Source organism: Musca autumnalis, unplaced genomic scaffold (assembly GCF_047663935.1).
Source record: "Musca autumnalis isolate F117 unplaced genomic scaffold, ASM4766393v1 scaffold_4, whole genome shotgun sequence".
Classification (NCBI taxonomy): Eukaryota; Metazoa; Arthropoda; class Insecta; order Diptera; family Muscidae; genus Musca; species Musca autumnalis.
The window spans coordinates 118,422,966-118,445,456 of record NW_027411977.1 but is presented as its reverse complement, the minus strand read 5'-3'; the positions used below and the strand labels follow the sequence as shown (position 1 = coordinate 118,445,456).

Below are 22,491 nucleotides of genomic sequence, written 5' to 3'. Positions count from 1 at the left end.
GAAAACTGGAGGAACCAAGAGTTAAGACCAGAATGAAAGAGATCATTGATCAAGAATTTAGAAGAATTGAAGCAACAGATAGTGAACAGATGTGGAATTCTGTTAAAAATACGCTAAAATCCATAGCGGACAATAATCTAGGAATCATGAAAAAACCACAAAAGAATGAATGGATGACAAAGGAGATACTGGATCTGATGGAGGAACGTCGAAAACATAAAAATCGAAACTACGAAATATACTACGAATTAAATAGAGAAATACAATCTGCAATCAGAAATGCGAAAAATAATGTCATAAACAGACAATGCCAGGAGATTGAAAGATTGCAACAGTTAAATGACGATTTCAATCTTCACAAGAAAATCAAAGAAATGGCAGGCGTATACCACAAATCAATACCAAAAATGTTATACAATAATGAAAATGAACCTATTTTTGATAAATCGGAAAAGGTGGCAATATGGAAAGATTACATAAAGCTCCTGTTTACCGACCAGAACCGATCTACCTATGAGATGATGAGAAATGAACCGCCAGAAGGAACATCTATAACCAAGCAAGAAATTGAGTCAGCGATAAAATCCTTAAAAGTTAAAAAGCATGTGGTCCTGACGAGATTCCATCGGAAATACTAAAGTTAATAGAGGGTGATAACATTAATATCCTGAACAAGCTATTCAACTACATATATGAGACCGGAGAATACCCAAATGAATGGCTGAGATCAACGTTTATAACGATCCCAAAGAAAAACCAACCGAAACACTGCAGTGACTATAGACTTATCAGCTTAATGAGCCATGCTTTGAAGATTTTTCTAAAAATAATTCATGGGCGAATATATGAGAAGTGTGAGAAAGTTATGGGTGCATCCCAATTTGGTTTTAAAGAAGGCATGAGAACACGCGAAGCTCTTTCATCCCTACAAATCCTAGTCCAAAAATTCAAAACTGTTCAAAAAGATGTATACATATGCTTTATCGATTACGAGAAGGCTTTTGACACAGTACAACATGATAAATTGATAGAGGTTCTAACGTCCATTGGTATTGGACAGAATGAAATTCGATGCATAAAAAGCTTGTATTGGCACCAGACTGCACATGTGGATGTAAATGGAGAATGTACAGAAGACATAGTAATATCTAAAGGTGTGAGACAAGGATGCATATTATCCCCCCTATTGTTCAATGTCTACTCCGAAAGAATATTCCAAGAATCAATTAACGATATCAAAAAAGGAATTCTTATAAATGGTACTTTTCTCAACAATATTAGGTATGCAGACGACACAACCATACTAGCTGATAGCTTTGCAGGACTCCAATACCTACTACATAGACTGGCAGCACACAGTGAAAGCTACGGTTTAAAGATAAGCATTAGAAAGACTAAGTATATGGTTATTTCCAAAGTGAGTATGGGCAATCAAACGCCTTTAAAAAAAATATCGACGTGGAAAGAGTACATAGTTTTAAATACCTTGGTGCCACAATAAATGACAAGTGGAGCATTTCAAACGAAATAAGAAGCAGAATTGAAATGGCGAGAGAAGCTTTCATAAAATACAAGAAAATTTTTGTGAGTCATGATATCAATATAAAGTCAAAATTAAGATATCTGAAAACATATGTATGGTCAGTTTTGCTATATGGAGTCGAAATGTGGACCCTGAAGGCAGCCGACATGAAGAAGCTTGAAGCTTTCGAGGTTTCGACCTACAGACGAATTCTAAAAATACCATGGACCAAGTTTGTAACGAACAATGAAGTGCTGCAAAGAATACATCAAGAAAAAGAGCTTATACGTACAATAAAGAAACGAAAAACAGCATATCTTGGACACATCATGCGAAACAACAAATACAAACTACTCCAAAACATTATCCGATGCAAAATAGAGGGAAGACAGTCCAGGGGAAGAAAAGAGAAATCTTGCATAAATAATATTCAGGAATGGACCGGTATAAATGATGTCGCAACTCTACTCAGCGAGTGCAGAAATCGACAATCTTTTGCTGAAATAATCAACAACTTTTAAACACATATACATACCGAATATACTGTAATACATTTTATGTAACTGCATTGATCACCATAAATTCGTAAAACGAATAGGCAAATAAAGAAGAAGGACTTAGCGACAGCCTTATTTCGTTGTTAACTTATCGAAAATTTTCGTTTATTACCAACATTATAAGTATTTTAATTTTACCGATTTTTGTCGGTAACTCAAAAAATGAGTTACAGAATTCCACTAAAGGTCTTATGAATAACGTATCGTGGCAACCCGTCATTTTCCTTGGTTCAGACCAACTTCCAACCATCGTCTCCGTAAATAGAGCACCTCATTTCATAACCTATGAACGCCATACTTCACACAATCCATGTGAAAACTGATTGACAAGGCTACAGGGAACTTGCCCATCACCGCTTCGGATCCTCGGGAAATCATAAATGCAGCAGCCACTGGCTACCCAAAATCAGGCTAAATTTCCCAGTAGAGGCCACAGGACTAGTGAAATAGCGTGATGAGCTTCGAGCTAAGACCCAAGATTTACTCTTGAAGTCAACAGGCTAGTAAGCGAATATATTCGTCGATAGTGTCCTGATTCCGACCCCTAACTACCCCAAAATATTGGGTGCAACGTTCTATAGCAAGTTTTAGATGTCCGCGAAAGCCAAAGCTATTTGCGACCCCTAACTACACCAAAATATTGGGTGTAATGTTATATATCAATTTTTAGTTTTCCGCGCAAACCACAGCTAATTGCGATAAGATCAGAAGTTGGAACAAGGTCTTCAAGTCACTGGCCGGCAGCATTTGGGGTGCTGAAAAATAAATCTTGTTAACCTCTTACAAATAAATAGGCTGGTCTGTGGTAAGCGGCGGCGCCAAGTGTGGTATCCAAATGTTAGCGCTACGTTGTGGAAGAATATTCAAACCTGCCTGAATGCCGTACTGAGGATTGCAATAGGATGTCTCCTCATGATACTGGTGGACCATCTTCATGAGGAGACAAAGGGTTTACCGGTGGATCAGCACAACATGATGTTGTCGATGCAGTACCTGCTTGGGTTTTATCGCAGTGAGCATCCCTGTCAGTCACATCAGGAGAGATTTTCATGATCTAGAGAGAGGTCCAAAGGTACAAACAAGAACCTCGAGACCAACAAGCCTATCAGGCAGTCTCGGTTAGCATTCGCACTGATGCAGTCGCGCAGGCAGTACGGAGATAGACAATAGATCGCGAACCACAAGTACTTCCTTAGTTGGAAGGTTCTAGGCTTCTTCTCTGAGTCCCCTGTCATTCCAGAAGATTTTGCGGTTGCGTTCACCCTTTTTATGTCCGAGCTCACCTTGTCAAAGGATACTAGGGACATTTGGAGGTGGGATGTTCTCTTTTTTTCTAACAAGGTTTAACAATGTTCTGTTCCTCAGTAGATCTTATCCTTTTCGCCGCTTCCGAGGAAGTGGAGGGAGTATTTTTGACATCTTTGGAGCATCGCGCTGTTCTTTATTTATACGCTCCTCTTTTTTAACTTTCGTTGTGTGTTGCGCGATATTCTTGCTTACTTCAACTACCACGTTGTGGACATCCTCTTTATTGGGGTTTTCCAGGAGTAAGGGTCGCTTCCAGTCTATGATGGTTGGGTCCCCTTTTCCTTTAGGTTGTGTGTTAGTAGCAGTACCTTCGACCGTTGATGCCAAGGGACCAACATCTGTGGGAGATGTTTGTTCACATTCGCTAGATGACGATGAGGTGTGACTCGCAGGCAGATCACTGGTCCCCGCCGCTACTGGCTCCCTGCACCGTAACTTTTATTTCCTTTTCTCCTTCCATATTTGCTTTAGGTGGACAAGGTAGAGATGATCATACCTCTCTACCCAAGAATAAAAATGTACCTATCTATATTAGTCTTATTACTTTCAAATTTTCTTTTTAGAATTAATTTCGATCAAATATCAAGCGACATTCAGGCTCTGGACAAAGAGCTGGAAATATTTAAAACTAAAATTTTAGATTCAAAATTTGATGCTTCCACAAAAAAAGAGCTATTGGAATTTTTAGTTGGTGCAGAACATAAAGTTGGTGAGCTGAAGATTGGACTTAGTCGGGTTGACGAGATACGCGTGAAAGTGGCCAATTTCTTTTGTGAAGATGTACAGAAATTTCGTTTGGATGAATGTTTTCAAATTTTTCACTCATTTTGTGAGAATTTTCTCAAGTCACAGAAGGACAATGCAAGACGTTTGGAGGCGGAAAAAAGAACGCTATCAAGACAGAAACAAAGGAAAGAAATGCCGACACAAAGAACGGGTAAATTAAAAACATAATACTGAATAAGGTACAAATTTAATCTATAGAATCAACCATATTGAAGATCTTAAAGGTAATTCACATGATGTGGAACGCAAACGTGCCAGACTTAACGATTCTCAAGATGTCACCACTAAACTTAAAGATATCACAACGGATCATTCGACAATGAACGAAGATGAACTAATGGATTATTTTAGTAAAAGTTTTCAAGAAGGTAAAATTCGTAGACGAAGTAGTCGCGGTAGTCGTGGCAGCATAACAACCATTGATAACGAGCGACGTAACTCAAGAACATCTAGCGAGCAACTTGAGGAAGCAGTTGAAAATACGAAACCAATACTTCCACAACTAGACATAGGGTAAGGCTTTATAGCTCTTCTGAAATTAAATTTTTCATGTGAATATTTTACAGATCGGAAAATACACCTGTTCCCGCTAATATTGAGAAAGTTGCCACTTTGGATGAAAAAGATCGTAAGTTGCCGCCATCCTTGCGAAGACTTTCGCATGGATTACAAAGACCTAAATCATTGCACTTTGAATCTAGTAAGTACAACCGAAGACATACAAATACGAGGGCTAGTATATAAGTCCTTGGCCTAGATAATACCATTTGTTGTCAGGCGCCATTTGACATGTTTTGAGTCTAAACGTACTCAGTACGGTTTGACGGACGACCATGTGTTGCGTTGTTTAAGGGGTTATGGCCACTTATTGGGCACGAAAAAAAAACATTTTCGTGAATTTTTTACAAGAAATCTACCAAACAAACACCTTGAGCTACTTTTAGATTTTTTTGTTGAAAAATATTGCACAGTTTTCTGACAAATGGCCGCCTACGAAACACTGTTTTTACTAAAGCAGTTTGCGGTGCCCACGGTAGCTCGAAAACGAATAAACCAATCAGCATATGTTTTTGTGGGAGCACTAAGAACATAATAATCTCATCCTCAAGCGAAGCGGAATTAAAAATGTCCATTTAAAAAAAAAAATTATGAACTGTCGAAAGTCAAAATTTCAATCTTAACTGGAACAAGTAAAGGCCTCGACACATAAGAAGCATGGCATTCTTGCTTAAGTCATATTAGGTAAATGACTAAAGACCAAGTTCGACCTAATTCAAATGTGATTCTGAAATCGTTTTATTAGGTCGATCTTGGTCTTTAGTCTTTTAACAGATATGACTTCAGCAAGAATGCAATGCTTCTTATGTGTCGAAGCATGTCCGGGCCGAACTTGTTATACCCTCCACCACAAGTTGTATTGAAGTAAAATGGAACAATTAGTTTCCTTTCGTGTATGAAGAAGAATAAATTTCAAATTTCAGCAATTTCTGTAAAACAATGTGGCTAACTTTCAAAATACCGAAATTCGGGAGGTACCGCTCTATGGGGGCTGTACCGAAAAATTTCTTGGGGAAAGTTTTATAACAATAACGAATACTAAGTACCAAATTTCAGCCATTTCGGTGGATTATTGAGGCCACAACCTTCAAAATACCGAAATTTGGGAAGTACCGTTCTATGGGGGCTATATTAAGGCCTGGGCCTATACCGACAAATTAAGAGGAGAAAGTTGAATACCCCAACGAAGACAAAATATCAAATTTCAGACATTTCGGAGGAATATTGGGGCCACAACCTTCAAAATACCGAAAATCGGGAGGTACCGTTCTATAAGGGCTGTATGATGGCGTGGACCCATACCAACAAAATTCTGTGGGAAAGTTTTATACTCTCAACGAAGACTAAGTATAAAATTTCGGCCATTTCGGTGTGATAGTAAAGCTAAAACCTTCAAAACACCGCAAATCGGGTGGTACCGTTCTATGGGGTTTATATCAAAACGTGAACCGATATAGCCCATTTGCAATACCAAACATCCTAGGAGTAATGAAAACGTCTGTACCAAATTACAAAGGTCTATCATAAAAATTGCGAGCTGCATCTTGATTTCAACAGACGGATGGACGGACAGTCGGACATGTTTATATGGACTTAGAATGTTACCTGATCAAGAATATATATATATATATATATATATATTATAGGTGCAAACGGAATGACAAATTTAATTATACCCACCATATTATGGTGGAGGGTATAAAAATGTTCGCCATAAATCAGTCCAATTTTTATACCCTTAGCATTTATGCTAACGAGGGTATATACACTTTCATACGGGCAAAATGTGCCTCATCGAAATAATGGTTTTAGATCCCAAGTACGTTTGGACGTAATCCGTTTCAGACAATTTGGAGTTGATTTAGCCATGTCCGTCCGTCTGTCTGGCTGGAGCGCACGATAACTCTCAAACGGATCGACCGATTCGGTCCAAAATTTTGGCTTATTTTGTTCAAACTTAGTTTAAGTTCGAAGATGGGTTTTATCGGTCCACTCCTTCCGGTCCCTCCCCACAAAAGTTCGAAAATATTCGGAAAATTTGTGCGCACGATAACTCTTCAAGCGAGCAACCGATTTGGTCCATACTTTGCACGTCGTGCAATTTCTACCAGACTTAGATGTGGTGCCAATATGGACTCTATCGGTCCACTCCTTCGGATACTTTCTACACAAAATTTCGGAAAAGTTCAGTTTAGGACCTGCTCTCGAATCGCTTTGATTTTTGTTGTAATAAATTGAATTCGCTGCCGCCCATACGAAGGTGCATGTTTCATCAGGACAAGTCCATACTTTCTGAGAAAATAGCCTGAAAGCTGTAAAAACCCGCTGTAGCACCATGTGTAGTGGATGGAGCGCACTATAAGTCTCAAACAGATAAACCGATTTGGTTCAAAATTTGCGCAAAATTGAAGCATGTTCTAAATTGGGCGATATCGGTCCACTCCTTCTGGCACCTCGCCCACAAAAGTTCAAAACTTTTCGGTAAAATGGTGCGCATGATAACTCTCGAAGGCAGTAACCGATTTGCACATCGTAATGTTTTTACGAGACATAGATCCAGTTAGAATATCTATATCTATATATAAAGTAGAAAAATGTTTGTATGTTTGTTTGAAATTTGTGGACTCAAAAACCGCTGAACCGATCTTGCTGAAATTTTCAGTATATATTGCTACATCGATTAAAAGTTACCATTCTGATCCGGATATATAGCATAAGAACCGGAGGTACCTCCAAAAAATGTAAACTTTGTATGCAAATATCTATAGAGCGGTTACAGATACAGTCGCTAAATTTGGCATGTGTGACGGAATTTGGCTTACAAATAAATGTGCCAAAACTGTTTGATTTTTCTTGCATGCAACATGTTGCGCTCAAAGCCCTTTTTGCTATGATACACGTTTTTTGAGTGACAAGTCCATACTTCTTGAGAAAATGACCCGAAAGCTGTAAAAACCCTCTACGGCAAGCATGTGTAGTGGCTGGTGCGCACGACAACTCTCGAACCTAATAAGTTCGTTGGTCCATACTTTGCATATAGCAATATTTATTTGAACATTAAATGAAATTCGAAGGTGATGCTTATAGGTCCACTCCTCCCTGTACCTGCCCCACAAAAATTCGAAAATATATGCTAAAATTGTACGCGCAATATCTCATAAACGGAGCTAGCGATTTGGTCCAAACTTTGGATCTCGAAATATTTTGTCTACACGAATAAGCCGTGCGTGAACGGATCGCCATGTTATATAGCGTGAGATAGAGGCATCCTTACACCAACTAACATTTGATATTGTCCGTAAAAGAGGTTTGTTCTCATTGGCTGCCGCACAATTTGACAAGCACTCAACAAAAAAGGCTCGTGTCAATTGGTACAAAGAAACTTAAAAAACAAATTACGATGCTTCACAAAATGTTCATAAGATCGTTACAGGTGACGAATCATATGCATATGAGCCCGAAATAAAACAGCAATCGACCATGTGGATCTTCGAAGGCGAGCCAAATCCAACGAAAGTTGTTCATGGAGGAAGCACTTCGAAGCAAGAGCTCGCCTGTTTCTTCGGCAAAACTGGTCATGTGGCGACTGCTTCGCTTGAGTAACGTACGACGGTCAATTCTGAGTTGTACACCAGAATTTGTCTGCCTGAAGTCTTCGGAGAAATTCGAAAAACGACCAAGAGGGGACGAATCATTTTGCACCATGACAATGCGATCTTTCACACATCGATTCAAGCCAGCGACCACCTTAAGGCCTGAGTACATAAGCTGCCTCGCCTGATTGCCTTGCTTGCTTCTGATAAAAGAATAAAAAAGGGCAACCTAGTTCGAAATTTTCTCGGCCTTCTTTATTCATTTATTTTTATTATCTCAGAAATGAAACAGTAAAGCAAGGCAAGCAGGCGAGGCAGCTTATGTACCCAGGCCTTTACAGCCCTGACTTGGTACCAAATGACGTCTGTTCAATCCTCCACGTCAAGGAAAAAATGACCGGCCAAAACGTGGAATTGATTGGTCACCCGCCCTACAGCCCCGATGACTTCCTTTCATTCTCCCACGCCAAGGAAAAAATGCGTGGTCAACGATATGTATCGCAATTGGAGTGGAAGAAGTGCTTCGACAATTGGTTTGAGAGCATGAGCGCAAAAGTGTATAAATCTTGCCGGAGAATACTTTTTAAATACAATACAAACATTTTTCGTTATTAGGCCAGAAACTTACATAGTAACCCTTATATAAAGCATGGAAAAATGCATTCGACATTCAAAAAGTTTACAATAAAATTGTCAATGACATAAAACTAATTAGACCGACCGTGTTCCGGCCAGAACTTGCCTACTCATAATTGTATTTGCCTCGTTTTTGTGTGTTGGGAGCAGCATATCCCGGAATGCCTGCTCCGCATTCTTGTCGTACGTACCGGGACGGAGGAAAACCCAGGGCCAATATGGATGTGTTCTCATTTTGTCACATCCGCATCCGCCACATTCAAACTTGGATGAGACGCAATAGTCGTTCTGGACTTGCCCATTTGAGGGACTACGACAGACACTATGTTACTGCATGCTGCGTGAACACTGTCCCTAACCAGCCGTTGCTGCCCAAATCCCTGAAAATGCATCCTTTTTTGAAATTTTATTTCAATGGACTCAGAGGTACATAGTGGACTTCATAAGTCGGAAGAATATGATGTCGCGGCTGTGCAGGAAACAACAACGGCAGCTTACAGCTACCTCGTTTGATCATGGCTTAAATGTATGGAGGTAGCAGCCAGGTGTGGGGCTGCCGAGATAGAGTTGCTGAACGTATAGATCCCGCCGATAAACAGCTGTACCAGTTTATAGGTTCAACTTTAGTCCTCTTTTAGAATATCATAACCGTCTGGTCTTGGGGGACTTTAATGCATAGCATGAGTTGTGGCATTTGGTTCTCCGAAACGACCAGAGGGGTATAGTGCCGGCTGAGCAGATTGATATCACTACGTTGTGCACGGTCAATTAGTACGCCCTTACCAAAATTAGCGGAGAGTTTCGCAGTTCACCTGGCATCATCAGGCATAACCATCGTGTCACCTGGTTAGATACATGATATCACCTGGCAACCCGTGGTTTCTCTTGGATCAGACCATCTCTCCATAATTACCTATTTCCTCAATTATGGGAAAGCTAATTGGCCGAGTTACAGAGAGTTCAATAATCACCTCTTCAGAGATCTGCCCAACTCTTTGCTGCAGCGGCTCGCCATATACCTGCTGGTCGAATATACGAAGTTAGACCGAATTTCTCAGTAAATGCGACGGGATTAGCAAATGAAGTGTCACTCTCGAAAATGGAACCTCAATCACGTTTGGAGACGTTACGCTAACTGATCCGAAGATGTGCGTAAGTTATTCCAATCGACGGGTTGTCGAGTAACCCGGGAGTAATAGGACGAAGCCCTATCTCTTCCAGCCGATGAGTTACAAACACAATTTTCAATGGATGATGTTGCACATGGCATTGGGAACGCTAGGAATCTCCATGGTAATCCTGAAGTAGCTGAATTCGCCGTTAGTTGAGTATTTCACGAAAGTACTCAACCTGTCGCTAACCACTCCCATCGTGCCCGAAGTCTGGAAATTGAACTGGGTGGTCCCGCTACTGAAGCCAGGCAAGGATACCAGAAAAGATGAATCGTACTGACCGATTTCGCTTTTGTCACCCGTAGCAAAGACTCTTTAGGCTTTACTCCTCACCAGCATCAGAAAAAACTATCCAGTTGCCGATCTTCAGCATGGGTTCCGCATACTGCATAATACTTAACCTGAGCAATCCGTGTGATAAAAGAGCTATGGCGGCGCTCGACATATCAAAAGAATTTGATACTCTCAAACTCTCCACGCTGTTTGAGGACATCGAGCAAACTATCCTCCGGCAATGTTTGAAACGTTGGATAATCAATTATATGTGTGGACACCAGTCCCCAAGGTGGGATGATATCTCCGGAACTGTTTAACCTCTACCTCTCCTGTATTCCACCATCCTCCAGACGCATTGAGATCGTAACGTATGCGTATGGTTGTACGATCTTGGCGTCACGTACCATCACTGACGTAATTTTGAAAGGCTGAACTGCTATTTTACTGATCTTACCACCCTTTTCGACGCGAGGAATATTCATATATATATACATAATATGTATTACATATGTTCCCACAATATACCGGAATGGCAAAGGGAGACTTCTATCATATTGTTACGGAATTAGATTTAACTAATGTCCGTGTAGACGTTGTTTTATTCCCCGATACGATTTGTACCAAATAAAACAGGGTTCGTTTTAGATTAAGTTTCTACAATGCTTTATTTACTTTATTACGCTTATTCAGAACCGACTTTAATTACTAAGCACACAGCAAGTCTCTAGTTAGCACGCAGCTCTTATTTAACCGATCTGTTCTGTTCAACGCTTAAAACACAACTCAACTCAATGTTGCCATTCGTAACTCTATTTATACCCAAAATCTCCTTGGTCTAGAAATATCTAGAACATATGGCAACCTCTCGAATCTGTGCAGCGAACACACAGACGCACATTCGCACTAAGCGAACAACCATACTCACATACATACGTGGGGCGAATACAGGCGGACGACAAGCACAGTAATGACGTTATTACAACAACAAACAAATGCAAGAAAGAAGTAGCAACTAAACGATAATTACATGATTATGGCAAAACAAAATAAAAGCACATTAATGAAAGGTAAAGTAACATCTAGAATAATGAAGAGAGTTCTACATGGTAGTTGTTGTTGCTTAAATAAAGTAACTGCGTAATAAAACTTTACGTTACAATTCAAATTTTTAAATTAACGGAAATTAAACTAAACTAACTTAAACCTATCAGTTACATTCGTAACAATATCAATGAGTGCACGTCGATTCCTATTGCCTTAATGATAAGGGACCGACTTTTTATCGCCGAGTCCGAACGGCGACACCACTTGTTTTTCAAGGCTTAAATACTCAGGAAAACAGGGATGTCAATTGATCCGAGTTTAAAATTGCTACAGGCCATAGATCTCTAGCGATTTTTACCTCGAAACAGTTGATATCTATGCTTAAGCAGTGTTTTTGTACGTCAAAAATCACCACAAGTAGCGGGAACCTACCAATTTGGCATTACTTACTTACTTACTTAGCTGGCCCATTACAGAACATTTGTTCTATAGGCCGAACTAAGAAGAGATCTCCATTCCTCTCTATTTGTTGCTTTGCTCTCTGGAATACCGCGCCTTTTCATCTCAACATCCACTTGTTTGCGCCATCTATTCCTTGGCCTGCCAATTCTGCGTGCACCGCCATGTGGCATGTATTCATACGCCTTTTTAGCGGGTTCATCATCGCTCATTCTTATGATATGGCCTAGCCAACGCAATCGCTGCATCTCGATACGTTTAACAATATTCATGTCGTTGTATAGCAGATACAGCTCGTGGTTCATGCGACGTCGATATTCACCGTCAACGCAGATTGGTCCGTAGATCTTTCGAAGAATTTTTCTCTCAAACACACCAAGCACTGCCATGTCTGCTTGCGCAAGTACCCAGGCTTCGGAGCCATACATCAGCACGGGTAGTATCAGTGTTTTGTAGAGCGTTATTTTTGTTTGACGAGATGTGGCTTTGTTTTTAAACTGCTTACTTAATCCAAAGTAGCATCTGTTGGCCAATACAATTCTTCTTTTTATTTCACAACTGATGTCGTTTGTTGTGTTGACGGAGGTGCCGAGGTAGACGAAGTCTTTTACTACCTCAATATTATAGGAACCAACTTCCACAGTCGGTCCGAGCTCAATGGACGCATTGCGCGTCGACACCATCAACTTGGTCTTCTCACCGTTTACCGCCAGACCCACTTTAGCAGATTCTCCTTCGACCTTTATAAAGGTATCAGTTACTTCTTTTACTGATCGACCCATGATGTCTATATCATCAGCATAAGCAAGTAACATGTGACTATTGGTGTAGATTGTGCCACTTCTTTTGACGTTTGCCTCTCGTATAACCTTTTCTAGCAGGATGTTGAAGAGGTCACACGAAAGGCTGTCTCCTTGTCTGAAACCTCTTTTGGTACCAAACTCTTCGGAGAGGTTCTTTCCTATTTTAACTGAGGACCTCGTGTCAGTTAAAGTCATTTTACAAAGCCGGATGAGCTTTGCGGGAATACCAAATTCAGACATGGCTTGGAATACCTTTGAGCGCAGCGGACTGTCGAAGGCTGCTTTATAATCGACAAAAAGGTGGTAGGTGTCGATCTGCATCTCTTGGGTCTTCTCCAGGATTTGCCGCAGGGTAAATATCTGGTCAATGGTGGACTTGCCAGGTCTAAAGCCGCATTGGTATGGTCCAATAATCTTGTTGACCATTGGCTTTAGTCGTTCGCACAATATCCCTGACACGATCTTGTAGGCAATAGGGAGTAGACTTATGCCCCTATAGTTAGAGCATACAGTCTTATCTCCCTTCTTGTGGACGGGGCACAGGATACTCAGGTTCCAATCGTCGGGTACTCGTTCTTCCTGCCAGATGGTGCTAACTAGCTGATGAATACACCTTATCAGCGTGTCGCCTCCGGTTTTGAACAGCTCGGCTGGTAAGCCATCGGCCCCTGCTGCCTTATTATTCTTCAGCCGATTTATTGCTGTCTTTACCTCATCTTGGCTGGGCAGTATACATTCAATACCATCTTCTGGGATTGGGACTGTGGTATCTTCGTCTTCTTCGCTGCTATTGGATACCAACAGATTTGAAAAATGTTCTTTCCATATCCTGAGTATACTATCTGTATCAGTTACCAAATTACCTTGCTGGTCTCTACAGGAGGATGTGCCTGTACCAAAGCCATCAGTTTGATGCTTGACTCTTTGGTAGAATTTTCGGACTTCATTCTGACTCCTGTACATCTCGATTTTTTCACACTCCCGCTTTTCCATCTCTCTCTTTTTCCTGCGGAAAAGACGTTTCTCCTCTCTCCTTTTCTCCCTGTATCTCTCTCGTGCGCTACGCGTTGCTACGGATTGTAAAGTAGCCTTATATGCCGCATTTTTCTCTTCGGTGGCAGCACGACACTCCTCATCATACCATGGATTCCTTGGTGGAGGTCTCTGGTATCCAAGTATGGATTTTGCGGCTGTTTGCATGGAGTGGGCAATGCTTTGCCATTGCGCTGATATGTTATCGGGATGAGGAGGGCTTTGATTAAGCAATTGGGCTAGTTGAGTGGAATATGCTGTGGCTATCTGTTGTGATTGCAGCTTACCGATGTCTAACTTTCGTGTTGTGTCTGCTCGTACTTTGTTTGCTACGTTTAAGCGGGTGCGTACCTTTGCTGCAACAAGGTAGTGGTCCGAATCAATGTTTGCGCCTCGGAACGATCGTACATCCAACACGCTCGATGAATGTCTTCCATCTATCACAACATGATCAATTTGGTTTCTTGTTTTCTGATCTGGAGACAGCCAGGTGCCCTTATGAATATCGAGATGATTAAATCTGGTACTGCTAACTACCATGTTTTTTGCAGCTGCAAAGTCTATCAGTCTCATACCATTGTCAGATGTTTCACTGTGGAGACTGAATTTCCCGACTGTTGGGCCAAAGATATTCTCCTTTCCAATTTTGGCATTAAAATCGCCTAGAATGATTTTAATGTCATGGGCAGGGCAACGGTCATATGTTTCTTCTAAGCACTCGTAAAATATATCTTTGGTCTGTTCGTCCTTTTCTTCAGTGGGAGCATGAGCGCAAATAAAGCTGATGTTGAAGAATTTAGCTTTTATTCGAATTGCAGCAAGTCTTTCATTCACTGGAGTGAAGCTGGATACAAGATGTTTTAGTCTCCGACTAACTACGAATCCACAACCAAACTCATGCTTTACGTCATGGCAGCTATAATACAGTGCGTCACCTTTAGGTGTTGTTGTGACGCCTTTCCCAATCCATCGTATTTCCTGTATGGCAGTAATATCGGTCTTGTACTTTTCAAGTACGTCTGCCAATGCGAAGACTGCACCTTCTCTATAAAGAGTGCGAACATTCCAGGTGCAGATTCGCAGATCATGGTCCTTAAAACGTTTGCGGGGTTCGTCAACTTTAGAGGGGTTTGTTTTTCTTTTCTTTCGTTTTTTCATAGTAGGCTGTTTTTTCTAGGGGAGGGTTACTAACCCGACGCCCAAACCCAAGTTTTTAACGTTCTTATGGGTGAACGCGCGGCACATGTTAGCTCACTACCTTTAACGGGTGTTAAAGGCAGTTCCCCAGGTGACACCACGGGGAGGTCAGTGTCCACTTGGGATGAAAGAGGGACCAAGATAAATCCTGGGCTTTGCCATGTTAAAACCGGTCAGGACCGTTCCTTGGTATCTTCCATCCCCTACGTCACCCTAATTTGGCATCCCTTCAGGAAATGTCGCCTAGATTACACAGAGAGGATTTGCCATCGCCGAAAAGTTTGATGTTTTGGTCAGGGCTTGAACCGTTGACCTTCTGTGTGCAATACAGACGTGCTTACCACTGCACGCCATTAAATCTACGGCCGCTCTGTTCACGACATGTACTGCAGATGTGAGCACTGATTTGAATGCCATGGTTGTTGGTAGCAGAATTCCGACTAATAACTACCCCATGATTCTAAGGATCATATTGGACAGCATGCCACAGCTGTCTGCGACAAGCTGAGATGTAGGAACAAGGTCCTCAAGTCCCTAATCGGCCGCACTTGGGGTCCTCATAAAGAAACGCGATAGGTCTGTCTTTGGTAAATTATGCAGACCCTGTGTGATCCGCGTGGTATAAGTGCAATGCGATGGAATAATAGGTCTGTCTGGTTACCCTAAAATTTGTAATAATTTGTACAAATTGTTGCTGGAAGTCGTCTGTTAACACAAAAATCCAGCAAAAGAGAACGATTCGATAGGGGTATTTTGACAGTTCTTTTACTAAGAGTCTGCAAGTTCTTGCTTAACAAATTTCTTCCAGCAACCACTTGCAACTCTTCTTCTTTCTGAAAACACTCAATCATCTAATTATTCGGTGATTTATGTTTGTGCAAATTGAAAACAATTTTATTGTGGAAATGGCAAGCCTAATTGTTTCTTGAAAACAATGTGGCAAAATGGAAAATTCCTCTCTTGGCTCATTTTTTTTTTTGATTTTTAATAATATTTGCTTGCTTCCTTTAATGGCTGACAAATTAATTTGTTTTGGCAAATCAGCTGATTACTTGCAAGTGTCTGTTTACTTTTTACATATTTCTTGCAAAAGAGAATAAAAACTCCTTACTCTCTGAGAAAGTTCCTGCTAGACAATTCCTGGGAAAGTAACCAGGCAGACCTAATATTCAAACCTGTCAGAACGCTGCCCTGAGAACTGCAACAGGTTGCCTTCTCACGTTCTCACTGGACCATATCCAAGGGGAGGAAAAGATTCTTCCAGTATAGCAACACAATGGCATGCTTTCGTTGCACTACTTGCCTGGGTGATACCGTGAGAGCTATCCTAATCAAAATATGAGGGATTAGACCCCACCCAGGCGTGTCGGTAGGGATCTTCTTGATCTAGAAAGAGAGGCCCAACGTTACAAGAGAGAACCCCTAGATCAACAAACCTATCAAGCAGATTTGAAAAGCATTCACATGAATGCAGTCGCAGATGCCATAAACAAATATCTTCTGAATTCGATCCTCGGGGAACATCCCCCATCTGTTGCAGCTGAGCTGAGCGTCAGCAGCCTCGGAAAATCAGAGTAGTTTTGACTTAACTGCACTCGGGATGGTGCAGCCGTCTAAAGGGCAGGAATCGATGACACCGTGCAATACATTTTCCCAGCATACGGCACCGGCCCGCACCTTGAGAAATGAGAACTTTTACCGCGATTTATTTAAAAATCCCTCCAAAGATTTTGTCTTCTTTTTGGATTTTTCTCATCTATGAACAATGTTGTTTCAGAATCAGCAAAAACTTCCCAGGTTTATGCGGTTTTCATTGAAAGTTAGTTAAGGTGCACCCTGCATGACATGGTTTTATAAGGAGGCGATACAGTCAGTGTATTGTCCCAATTTGAACTTCTTTATCTCAAAAGTGGTAAAACCTATAAAAAGGTCAAACTTGTAGAACAATTTTTAAGGCGCACCGTGCTAACTCCAGTAGCTTTGTTGTGACGTAACATTATTTTAAATATAAATGTTCCACCTTTATGATGACAAGCATATTTTTAGCTTAAGGAAACATTTGAGCATTTAAGAACTTGAAGCAGTTCTTCGTCTATGGTTATACCCAATGCCCATTAAAACGAAGATTACTGATGTTTAGAAAACTATTTATTAAATCTTTGTACTTTGGTTATTAATCTTCCACTTGGTTTTCACAACTAGTACTATGGCCAAAACATATTGAAAGCTGGTTGACTAGTCGGTTTATCAAAGGTTGATCTCAAAGAGATTTTATTAATTTTTAATCTATTTTTGAGAAGCGAAAAAGTCGTCTAGTCATAGATGTGTATTTTAGTAGTAAATACAAGGTTGTAATGGACAAGTATGATAATATAAATATGTACAGGGTTGCATAGAAACCGTTAAAATTTAAAACATAAAAGAGTTGTATGGAATATGTACAAAATTACATACTAAACATTGAATTAAAATGGGAAGATAAAATAAAAAGAAGATCATTCATAAAATATAAATAATGGTTTGCTTCAAACTTATATTTATTTTCTCTTATAAATTACAGATTTGTCAATATTGCCAGAAGGAAAATGTGTAACATCTACCGAGTTGAATACTCCGAATCCAAACAATAATAGATGTTTGCCGCCACGTTCAAAATCATTCACTGGAAATATGGGAAATTTGAAATACTTCCAGCTGAATAAAAATTATTTGAATAATGTTGAAAATGTAGAAAAGGAGGAGAAGAATTCAAAATCCACTCCAAATAATAGTCCAGAGTCTGTAGTAGATCAGAGAACAAGAAGCCGTAAAGCGTTGCAGCCATTGAAGATACCAATAAATTCGTTAGCAACGGAAAGGTCAAAATCTGCTGCAATTGGTGAATCTGAGAAACCAAAATTCTCCTTTAAATCTGCTGCCAATGTTGTACGAATTATAAAACGTTGCACCTCCATAAATGAAAATGACATAAAAGAAACTATGCGAAGTCTAAAAACACCAACTGTTGTGCCGGATTGTATTTGGTATGATCATAAGCAGAGGTTGCTTTCAATGAAAGATAAAATTGACAACAATGGCCATTCGATAGCGGCAGGTGACAATCCTAATACAGATGATGTTTTTAAAAGTAATGATGAAAGCGGATTTGAACCTCTAGAAACGAAAACTATTTCCAAAACTGAAATTCGAAATCAACTACAAGAGAAAATGCTGACACCAGTTAAAATTCGGTCTGCTATTGATGATAATATTCGACAGAATGCAACTTTGGATAAATTAGAATCTAACCTTGATATAAATCATTCAAAACCTATAGAGGAAGCTGCGAACGTTCCTCTAAGATCTTCATTAGATCAAAATACTTTACCAAAGAAAAGAGATAGCGGTTATGAATCTTTGAGAGATCTAAATTCTCTTATGTCCGATAATGGAGGAGACAAATCCTCTTCAATGAGGGAGAAAAGCCTCGATGAAAGCTTTAAGCAAAAATCTTTTGAGGAAAATGAAATCGTACAACAAATTCCGAATAATTTTGAATGGGAAAAGAAACTTTTATCGAAAAAGAAAGAAGATATTTCACCACTATCTTCTAGTGGAAAAAATGATAATTTCAAAAAAGATTTAATTTCATCACCGTTGACAAATGGGGGAGTATTGGATTTAGAAACTGTAGTGGAAAATCCCCCCGAAAATAAGAAAGAAGATTTCAACTCAAATGTATTAAAGCAAGAAAGCATGAATGATTCTCCTTCGACGGAACATTCAGATATCCAAGTTCACCCTGAATATAAGAATGACATTTTAAATTCACATACGTTAAATGGAAAAAACTTGAGCAAGGATTCGATACAAAATTCTCTCAAGCCAGAACATTCAAATCTTAAGAATGTCATGGAATTAAATAAAGAGAATAAAGAAAAACTAAAGGAGAATTATATTACTGACTTGGGTTCGTTAGAAAATTCTCTCAAGGCAGAACATTCAAGTCTCAAGAATGTCATGGAATTGAATAAAGATAATAAAGAGAGAGATAAAACTCTAGATCAAACCCTAGAGGAGAATGATATTACTGATCCGAATGGTAAAGATCAAATTCTAACAACTTCCATGAAATCGAAAAACGAGGATATCAACACCGTATTCGACAACATTTTTGAACAATTACAAATTCTACAGACCCAAGTAAATAATGATCCAAATCCCATTGTAGAAGAAGAGTATGTGAAACAGGACATTCAACATTCCACCGATGTCAAAATACTACCATCAAAAGATAATTTGGAGAAAATATGTTCGAAGGGTAAAGGGTTGGGTGAAAATCCCAGTCAGTTATTGGAAGGTCCTATATTAAAATCTGGAATTGAAAAGAGTCATGAAGAAAGTTTGCCTAAAGCACAAGAAACCCGAGCAACATCGGAACAAGCTGCGAATAAAAACAAAGTTCGTCAAGAAAATGAAGAAAGTCTACATATGGCACTCACAAAACTGCAGGATACTGCTTTAGTTAAACCACAAGAAAGCCGAGCATCATCTGACCAACCAGCTCCTCAAGTTAATGACAAAGTTGAGGTTTTGTCAGAAAATGAAAGTGAAATTCACAGCCTTGGAAATAATTCAGATACGACTCCGTCACGTCATCTTTTATTAGATAGGCCAATAGAAAATCTTAAAAGCTCCACAACATCGGAACCTACAGATGAGAAAAACAAAAAAGTTCTTGAAGTTAATGACGAAGTTGAGATTTTGTCAGAAAATCGAAATCAAGCATTCGGTTCAACATCAGTATCCGCCATTGAAAGCGAAATTCACAGTCTTGGAAAAAATGCTGGTACAACTCTCTCGCATTTTCTTTCAACACCCCACGATGTTGAATTAGGTAATCCAATAGAAAATCGAAAAAGCTCCACAACATCTAAACTAGAAGGTAATGATGATCTGGCCATAGATCGGCCTGACAAAGTGGTTTTAAAATCTCTACCTCGGAAAGTTAATGTTGGTCCAAAGCAATCAGCTACAGAAAGTCAGAGATCGGTTTTAAAAAGCCTCTTCAGTGGTAAAACCAATAAAAATAATTTCAAACCTCCACAAACTTTCTTACAAAAAAACTCTGTAAAACCAAAAGTCACTCCTAATGGACACCCAATAATTCTGCCGACAAATACTAATGCCAAAACTTCAAAGACACCAAGTATTGCTCCCACAAATAGAGCATTAAAGCTCTCGACAACTTTGAATAAGAAAAAATCTTCCACACCTGAAATTGGCTCGAATAAATCCCAAACTAAACCCACAACAAATTCTAAAGCAGACAAGTCAATAGACAAGAAAACGACAACCGCACATAGTTCATCGTATTCCACTGCAGGCCATAAGGAAAATAATACAAAGCCTTCGCTTGTCCCAACCAAGCCTGGGAATCGTCCTTTCAAATTAAATATTTTTTCAAAAAAGCCAAAAAATGAAACGAAACCTTCTGACAAATTGCCAGCTGCATCCCCGGCGAAAGTAAATCTCCATCAATCGTCAGCTGCCAGTAAAAGCTCAACATTTAAAAAATTGTCCACAAAATTAGGAATAGGAACATCCAAAACAGCAGAATCTAAGAACAACAAAACACACTCCAAAAATACTCAAATGTTAGCTGGAAACAAGTCTAGCAAAACAGAAATTATTACAACAACAACTAATCCCCTGGGACGTACTCAAAACAAACCTCCCCAGCAAAAGCCAAAATCATCATCAAACGAACTCAAACCTTACAGTAGTTTTCGATCTTCTATTAATATCAACAATCAAAGTGTTCGATTTTTAAGGAAATCGTCAAATGGAGGTGTCGTACAAAGTACGCCATCATCGAAACAAACCAGCAATAAAAACATCCATAAAACCTCTGCAAAAACTCCGCCATTAAACAGCAGGCGATCGTCTTTGAGTGATACCAAAAGAGGTACAATGATCCACATATCGGAGACCACAAAGGGATTATCTTCACACTCGGTTGTTGGTTCACTTAGTAATAAGCGTCTGCAATTATCAAGAAACAGGCAGAAGGAAAACACAATATCCAATGATACCTCGAAGCCAATTAATGCTAACTCATCAAGATCGGCAACATCTCGCATTTCTAGTTCAAGTAAATCAAAAACCAACACGAAACAGATTGTTCCATCTTCAAAATCAACATTGAAATCTGGCGTAAAAATTGCCAAGGATAAACCCACAATTGGCAATGAGGCATCAAATAGCCGGGCGAAAATGAATGATGAAAACTCCGACTCTTTCCTGAACTAAAATTAATTTGTATAATTTGTAATAAATAATTAAGTTTGTAAGATAAGATAATGTAATGTGGCTTCGGCCAAAAATTTAAATATTAAAAATGATATTCTAAAAATTTCTGTAGTCACAATCTTCAGTATTACGAAAATCGGGAGGTACCGTTCTATGGGGGCTATATCGAAACGTGGACCTATACCGACGAATTTTAGTCAGAAATGGGGCAATATCAAAGCGTGGACCTGTACAGACATACTTCTGGTGAATAGTTTTATATCACATTGAAGATTAAATACCAAATTTCAGCCATTTTGGTGGAATATTGAAGACACAGCCTTCAAAATACGAAAAATCGGGAGGTAACTTTCCATGGGGGCTATATGAAGGCGTGGACCAATACCAAAAAATGTAAGGGGGAAGTTTGAGTACCCTCAACGAAGTCTAAATACGAAATTTCAGCCATTTCGGTGGAATATTGAGGGAGGTACCGTTCTATGGAGCCTATATGAAGGCATGGACCGATAACGACAAAGTTCTGGGGGAAAGTTTTATACCACCAACTAAGTACCAAATTTCGGTGTGATAATGAAGCTAAAACCTTCAAAATACCAAAAATCGGGAGGTACCGTTCTATGGGGGAACGTTGTATACCCCTAAAGAAGACAACCGAAAGGTAAAAAAGATTAGGAGAAGGGGAAGCGAAGGGAGAGTTTAATCTGGACCCAGCCATCCGAGGATGGGAGCGACCCTGACTCCGAATCAGACAGCAGTTGCAAAATCAACACCACCGTTGTGGAGAAGCCCGTTAACGAGGAGGTCCACAAGATGGTAGAAGAGGTAAGCGAAAGCATATCTAAGCTTACAACGGAGAAAAAAGTTCGGTGGACTGGAGCCCAGAGACGTAGGTACAGAGGATCCCGGCACAGCTAAACAAAAAACAGCGGGCCGCCCCAAAAGAGATCAACAATCCCTCCACTTCTTCGGAAGCGGCGAAGAGGATCAGATCTCCAGAGCAAGAAAATACCGCCAAACCAAGTAAGAAGAAAATGAGCTTCCCACCATCAAATGCCCTAAGCAATTCCTCTCAAAACCCACGCGAAGGAGACTGCCCAAAGAACCCTTCGACGGAGGGCGAAGGAGTGCTCGGGCACGAAGAAGGTGAGCGCGACCGCGGAATCCCCTGGAAGTACCAAGGGCTCTGATAAGAAGCCCAGGGCCTTCCAGAAGAGGAAGATGGGTACAGAGACTGGCTCGGAGCCGCCATCTACTTAC

At 40.0% G+C, this 22,491-nt stretch overlaps 1 protein-coding gene across 3 annotated transcripts in view; it reads left to right on the top strand.

The window, feature by feature from the left end:
* LOC141400586 (uncharacterized) overlaps positions 1-21,337 on the top strand; it is a 55,969-nt gene extending 34,632 nt beyond the window's left edge. For 2 of the 3 annotated variants that reach the window (XM_073979851.1, XM_073979850.1), the window contains exons 7-10: positions 3,951-4,324; positions 4,389-4,686; positions 4,740-4,873; positions 17,504-21,337. In XM_073979851.1, coding sequence (XP_073835952.1) covers positions 3,951-4,324; positions 4,389-4,686; positions 4,740-4,873; positions 17,504-21,234 — 4,537 coding nt within the window. In that variant the 3' untranslated portion in view covers positions 21,235-21,337. The remainder of the gene's footprint in view (positions 1-3,950; positions 4,325-4,388; positions 4,687-4,739; positions 4,874-17,503) is intronic. The other variant, XM_073979852.1, reaches the window with a different exon arrangement.
* The last annotated feature ends 1,154 nt before the right edge of the window (positions 21,338-22,491 follow it).